The 7,338-nt window shown below is 27.0% G+C and overlaps 2 protein-coding genes across 2 annotated transcripts; both read left to right on the forward strand.

Moving 5' to 3' along the window:
• The first annotated feature begins 372 nt into the window (after positions 1 to 372).
• On the forward strand, positions 373 to 4,452 carry LOC138933317 (uncharacterized). The gene is made up of 4 exons (XM_070295928.1): positions 373 to 983; positions 1,087 to 1,218; positions 2,195 to 3,451; positions 4,445 to 4,452. Exons 3-4 carry the CDS (start codon positions 2,302 to 2,304, stop codon positions 4,450 to 4,452), a joined length of 1,158 nt encoding a protein of 385 aa, XP_070152029.1. The 5' UTR covers positions 373 to 983; positions 1,087 to 1,218; positions 2,195 to 2,301.
• Positions 3,483 to 7,031, forward strand: LOC138933318 (uncharacterized). Its single transcript, XM_070295929.1, has 8 exons — positions 3,483 to 4,370; positions 4,445 to 4,671; positions 4,767 to 5,054; positions 5,173 to 5,223; positions 5,304 to 5,527; positions 5,613 to 5,775; positions 5,856 to 5,972; positions 7,000 to 7,031. The coding sequence occupies exons 2-8, from the start codon at positions 4,455 to 4,457 to the stop codon at positions 7,029 to 7,031; spliced, it is 1,092 nt and encodes a 363-aa protein (XP_070152030.1). The 5' UTR covers positions 3,483 to 4,370; positions 4,445 to 4,454.
• The last annotated feature ends 307 nt before the right edge of the window (positions 7,032 to 7,338 follow it).

Below are 7,338 nucleotides of genomic sequence, written 5' to 3' on the forward strand. Positions count from 1 at the left end.
CTATTTTTCTGTTATGTAACATTTATGAAATTTTTATAGTATACACATTTACATTTATCAAAATACATAATTGTTACGTATTTAACATAACATTTCAATTATATCATTAGAGTTACGTAACATGTATGAAACTTTTAGAGTATACACATTTACATTCACCAAAATACATAAATGTTATGTATATTTAACATAACGTGTCAATTATGTCGTTAAAATTACGTGGCATTCACGAAACTTTTAGAGTATACACATTTATGTTCACCAAATTGCATAAATGTTACATAATAGAGTAACGACAAAATGACATAACATTTCTATGTAACAATTATAGATTCATTACGTTATTGACATAACTGATACGTCATAGTTTTGTTTTGTTCATTTATAACATATAGAATATTATGTAATTATTAAGTAAATATACGTTTACTGAAATTTTTTACTTATGTTCTTTGTGCAAGACGCATAATTAGTAAATTTTTCTCTACATTATGCATCTGTGTAAGTTATGTGAACATGCCCTAGGGGGTAAGTCTGTGATTGGCTTATTGTTAGTCGTATTAAGTATACGTGCAAGCATAGACATAGTCGCTGCTACTTGCGAGCGAGAGAGAACGCAAGGAGCACGGAACAGAGTATGTCCTTTTCTACGTGTATCTTTACCCCCACTCCTTAAATAAAGGCAAACGCTCGGTCTAGATATACTATGTCTATGCGTGCAAGGCTGCGTTCGGAAACATCACTCGTGTGCACACGAGTGTCGTTCTATCTTTGTTATGTACCAAAAGTTAAACAAAGATAGAACGTCGCTCGTGTGCACACGGGTAATGTTTCCGAACGCAGCTCTAGTGCGCAATCATCGTACAAAGCATCCCAAGCTTCTGCGCGCTAGGCTTTACTTTTCAATATGGCCAAATCTACGAAAACAGTAGTTGTGCGTGTGAAAAAATTGTGTTGAAAGTGTGAACAGTATCGAGATATTGGTAAGTATGAAATAAATATTAACTTAATAATTAATGCCAACAAATGATAATTGTTGTCTTGTGGTAAAAAAGCTATGCTAAAGATTGAATTCCTCTTGTGCAGTGAACAAAAGATACATCGCGTACCACGTGAAAACTGAAAACCACGTGCGCCTAACAAAGGACAAAGGACCTCGTGCCGGCGAAAGATACACCTAGTTTTGCCTCATTATTTTTATATTTTGGCATTTTTATAGTAAGTACGATTTATTTTATGCAACATTATTTTTCCCATGTTTTTTTTACAATATTTGTTGCACGGTCATATAATGAGAAAAACAAGAAATCTCTTATTTGCACTACTTTTTGAATCAGAAGCTTGAATATTTCGAGTGTAAAGTTACATCATTTCTTAATTATAGATTTTTTATTTTTTATTGCATTGCGGCATACTAAATTCCGGTTTATAATTTTTTTATAATGATCGTAATGGTAATTCCAATGATAAATGATATCAATTATGAAATATAGCTTTTATATTGTTGAACAAGATATCTGCATTAGAAAAAACTGTAGATATATTTTTTCGAATACTTCATATATTTTGAAAGTTTATTATTGACTGTTTTCATAATAATTTTTTGCAAATGAAATAGAATCTTATAATTAATAAATATTTTCTATGCATGAGTCTTAATTTTTCAATTTGGTATTTGATCGTGAATTAATTTGATGTAAACTGATTTTTATTCAAGTATAAAATATTTAAACATGATAGCATTAATTATTACAAGTCATTACATAATGAAGTTATAGGTCTTAAAAAATTGTAAATATTATGCGTGCAATATGCTTATATAATTACTTTAATTTATAATTTATAGTTTATAATAACATGCAACGTAACAAAAAAAATTATTCGTGTTTAATTAATTACAACACTAAAATACATTACAAAAATATTTCCGTTAAAAGACATTAAAAAATTATGTAGGTTGTTTCACCATAATTGTGAGAAATCAAATTTTTCATATATAAATGAAATACTATTTAAGAAACATAGATTGCATTTTTTCTGAAATTTTCTATTAGCGTCCTTAAAATATTACATAAATTATATTTTAATTATTGAATTAGTTTGTTTCGATAAAAAACTGCAAATGTCTTAAAACATTTTTTATTTGTCAAAATATTTTTAATTCTCCATATAAGCTTCCTATATATTATTTCAGTGAAAAAGGAAAATATAATATAAACAATAATATCAGGCAAACCCAAACCTATATTCGTATACATAATCGCAATTCATCTATTTCCTATTGCTTTATAAAATTATATTATGTCCAAATCAAAATTAAGACTAGACATTAATTCTTTAACGCCAAGGCAGCGGCGACGTATTTTCTTAAAAAAATTTCGTAATATCTGCCAAATGACTATTAATTCAAATTTGGAAATTCAAAATAATATCGTAAGTTTATCGAATGGGCCAGGTAACATCGAACAATTACCTCAGCAGCAAAATGTACTAAAAGAAATTGATATCGATTATTCCAATGTAATGAACACTCATAAGTGTACAGAAAATAATCATGATTTAGTTTCTGAACATTCGGAAATTAGTATTGATAAAAATAGTCTTCAGTTAAGTATTTCAAGTGATAAATTTTCTAAAACAGAATTTTGTAAAACAGAACTTATTAACGACATCCGATTATGGGCTATTGAAAATCGTGTCAGTCATTCTGCTATTAGTAGTTTACTGAAAATTCTAGTAAAATACGGCCATAATGTTCCGATTGATGCTCGAACTCTATTTCAAACGCCCAAACAAGTAGACATTATTGAAATGACACCAGGAAAATATTATCATGCAGGTTTAGATGATAGTTTGAAAAAATCTATTCGTAAGCATTATTGTCGAAATAATTTACCATCTCAGATAAATATTAATGTGAATATAGATGGTCTTCCTTTAACAAAATCTTCTGGGAGTCAATTTTGGCCTATTTTAGGTAGTATAGTTGCAGATATTTACACCGAACCGTTTATAATTGGTGTTTATCATGGTTTTGAAAAGCCAAAATGTTGCAATACTTTTTTGAAATATTTTAAGGATGATTGTTTAGAAATTTTCCGAACTGGCATTGTAGAATACGGCAAAAAAATAACTGTGAAATTGAACGTATTTATCTGCGATGCTCCTGCAAAATCGTTTATCAAGGGAACTAAAGGACATAATGCGTATTTTGGATGCGGTAATTGTATTCAAGAGGGAGATTACATAGAAAATCGAGTAACGTACCCAGAAATTAATGCAATGTTAAGATCAGATGAATCTTTTAAATTAAGAAAACAAGAAGAACACCATAAAATCACTTCAAATCTTGAAGATTTAAACATTGGAATGGTTACTCAATTTCCTTTAGACTACATGCATCTCGTACTATTAGGAGTAATGAAAAAATTGTTGCAGTTTTGGATTAAAGGTAAACATAATGTTTGTATGGTTGCAACTCAGATAACTCTTGCTTCAACTTCTTTATTATCTATGTCATTATTCCTACCTAAGGAATTTGCTAGAAAGCCAAGGAAATTAGATGAGGTTGATCGCTTTAAAGCCACCGAATTAAGACAATTATTATTATATACTGGGCCAATAATCTTTTTTAAAAAATTATCACGTGATAAATATGTTCATTTTTTGAGTCTGAGCATAGCAATTCGAATTTTATGTAGCAAAGAATATTGCGTACAACTGCTTGATTATGCACACAGTTTATTATTGTATTTTGTTGAAAATTATTGCACATTATATGGTCGTCAATATTTATCATATAACGTTCATAATTTAATTCATTTGTGTTATTATGTAAAATTATGGGGAGTGTTAGATAAATTTAGTGCGTTTAAGTTCGAAAATTACATGCAAAAAATTAAATCAAGAATTAGATCTTCGAGTCGGCCATTAGAACAATTAGTCAATCGTTGTAAAGAAGAAGATAATTTTAATATAACAAATGTAGAAAAGAATTATCCAATACCAAAAGTACGTATTATAAATGGCAAAAAGATAATAAAATCAGTTCAATGTAAAGGTTTCTATCTAAGTACAAGAACTGCTGATAATTGTTGTCTTTTGTTAGATGGTACAACGATTTCACTTACGACAATTTATTTTAAAAATAAACAGATTTACATTATTGGCAAAAAGTATTTAAATATTAAATCATTTTTTCGCATTCCATGCAACTCTTTAAATATCGGAATTAAAAAAATTAACGAGTCACAGTATGAGTTAATTACTATTCCATTGTCTGATATTAAATTAAAATGTGTAAAACTGCCTTTATGTGACGAAGAAGCTGTGATCTTGCCTTTACTGCACCAACAAGATATATGTTTATGGCGAGTACTCATATTGATAGAATATATAATTGAAAACAATATTAAATTAATTAACAAGTTTTACTTTTTTACAGATTATTAATAATGGTAAAAAATTTCGCTGTCGTAACTTTTCCAAGCGATGGGAATAATGAAGAAGAGATCGTATCAGAAGTTCCATCTTTATGGCTTTCTTCCAATTTAACAGAATGCTGGTGGCCATCGGTAAAAAATATAAACATGTTTATTGTGAAACAAACTCCACCTGTTACTAATAATCCTAAATGGACACTTTATCCTATCAAATTTCATGGATATTATGGTAATTTATATTTTACTTCAGAATTTATGTAATTATTTTTTTAATATTTTAAAAAAATAATGTAATTTGTAAATTACGGTTTTGTCCTAATCAAGATTCATTAGATGAGGCTAGACAAAGAGCAACGAATTATTCTTCAAGCGATGAAAATAATACAAATCAAATAAAGAAGTCATGCACAAAACGGTCACTAAATACAGTTTATGATAATGAATCTGAATCTGATTCTGATGACTCACGTTCAATTATACCAAATCCACCATCAATCCACAATGTCTCACAATCAGCCAAAAATATTCAATCAATCTCAAATATTTTGGATTCAACAATTATTAATAATATTGATATGGAAATTCTTGATGGAACTATAGTACCTCACAAAAGTAATTTTTATTTTAATTCTTTTATTCCATTTTTATTATCTCTATAATAAAACGGTTTTTTTTTAAATTATAGTTATTGTTTATTATGAGTAATCTAATACTTTTTTAATATTTCTAGATATGCAGGATGTATATACGTTAGTGTCAGAAATGTCAGATAAAATGGAAGGTTTTGTATTTACTTTTTATCTTATAATTTTATTAATATCTCTTTATGGCATTGTTTACTCAATATTATTAATTTTTTAGATAATTTTGAAAAAATATGTACAGCTATAACTACAATTTCATTAGACATACAAACTATAGATATTCGTTTAAAAAACATAGAAACACAACATAACCAACATAAGTCTAAAGACTCTGCCAGGGATACATCAAATATACAAAAATCTTTTCCGTTTAAGAGTATAAATGAAATAATAGCTTTTGAAAAGAATTTATCAGAAAATGCAGATGAGTACAACAAATTTGTAAGTTTAATTAAGTTATTTAAATGCAAATTTTATTTAAATAGAATAATGTAAATTATATTATTGGTATGTTTTATTTCTAAAGATGCTGTATATATCTCGCATAGGCGGAGGGTCCGCTAAAGAAAATTTAATTCGTATATATCGAACTTTATTTTCTAATGAAGTTGCCAAGGTATCATCCTGGAAAGGACTACGTAATCATTTTAAAATAAGTAGTTTAAAGTCTATATTGACGGGAATACAAGGTAAAATATATTTTTATATTTATAAATAAATTTATAAAATATGCAATTTAATTTAATGTAAAATTTTTTTAATAATTCAGCAACAATTTTGACTCAACATCAATTCACAAAGAGTTTGAAGACATCACGAAAGAATGGTTTCGCCAAGGTGGTCAAAGGCTTAGCAGACAACAAAAAGACTCTGAAGAAGCAAATCCGCAAGTTATTTAAATGTCTCAAAAGCTTATTATTTTTTCATTATAATCTTTTTTCTTATTAGTCTATGAGCTTTCGGCTTATGATCTTTTTTTTATTGGCCTAGAGTCTTAATTAACATAAGAAATATTTTTTTTAACTAATGTTTTTTTTATATTGAATGATTTTAACACTAAACCTACCACGACTGGTTAAACAATCGGTCAAAACGTTATCAAAGTTTAAAAATTTCTGCATTTGGTATAAATAAGTTGTCGGTAGATTTAGTGTTAAATACTTAAGTTTTTAAATTTTTATGTTCTAAAATCTAAAATCATAGTCTGCACTCTTTTCATTTTGAGTTCTCAACGTCATTATTTGAGTTAAATACTTCTTTTAGGAGAATTAGTAGAATTAAAGTATGCATTATGTTGATACATTTAATAGTTTATCTAACAATCTTTTTAATTACAAAAAGTATAATTGCTTTATTGTTTTTCTTTCAAATGAAAATCGAATTGCGTTTCCATTTTTGTTTAAATTAGATTTATTCTAACGGTACACACTTATATTATTAACAAATGTGTTATAATTAACGAATCATACATGAATCTCAAAGATTTTGACAAGTGTGTTTATGAAAAGTTTATGGATGTAAAAATTATAGTTTTCATGTGGGGAAAAGCCTAAAAAACTCATTTCTTATTGATGTATAGCGTTAAAACAAAAAATAATATCGCGAATACTCGAGTGTACCGTGAAGTTTAAATTTATCATATTAATTACTATTATAATAAATTTATAATTTATAATATTTCTAAATTTAATTAATTTATAATATTATTAATTGTTATTAGTGTACTATATTTTGCAACAAAATTAGGAAATTATTGTACTTCGGCGTAAAAAGGCGTAGAAAGGATGAAATTCAAATTGATATACTTTTCGAAAAAATTATCACAGAATGATATTTAAAACAGATTTTAAAGCTAGAAAACATAACTTTCCAATGCTCTAACGGAGATTTTTCTAACGATTTTTCTTATACAGATTTTATTACAAGTGGTGCTACTTTAAAATGAGCTTTGTAATTGTAGAAAAAAACTTCAACTTTAATAGGCGAGTACGTAGAGAACAATTTTTTCATCAATTCTATTAATTGTAATAAAACTTAACATTTTCTCTTTAAAATGCTTTTTTTAAACAGTTCTACGACCATATGACATTTTTTTTGCAAAAATACGTGAATTTGATTCTTTTTAATTTTGTGATTCTAATTGTTTGCAAAGTATATTAATTAATACAATATAAGTGCAATTTGTTATTTAAGTTTGAAATTATTATTAGCTATTAGTATATTTAAAGTTTTCTCTTAAAAAAAATATCTAA

Source organism: Polyergus mexicanus, unplaced genomic scaffold, assembly GCF_030449975.1.
Source record: "Polyergus mexicanus isolate NDT 795.1 unplaced genomic scaffold, iyPolMexi1.0 SCAF_5, whole genome shotgun sequence".
In the NCBI taxonomy this organism is placed as follows: domain Eukaryota; kingdom Metazoa; phylum Arthropoda; class Insecta; order Hymenoptera; family Formicidae; genus Polyergus; species Polyergus mexicanus.

Bases quoted from the DNA above. Each gene is read 5' to 3' on its own strand.
- LOC138933317 (XM_070295928.1), top strand. From the start codon at position 2,302: ATGTCCAAATCAAAATTAAGACTAGACATTAATTCTTTAACGCCAAGG.
- LOC138933318 (XM_070295929.1), top strand. From the start codon at position 4,455: ATGGTAAAAAATTTCGCTGTCGTAACTTTTCCAAGCGATGGGAATAAT. The intron at 4,672-4,766 runs GTAATTTATATT...GTCCTAATCAAG, and splicing joins CAAATTTCATGGATATTATG to ATTCATTAGATGAGGCTAGA. The intron at 5,224-5,303 runs GTTTTGTATTTA...TTAATTTTTTAG, and splicing joins AATGTCAGATAAAATGGAAG to ATAATTTTGAAAAAATATGT.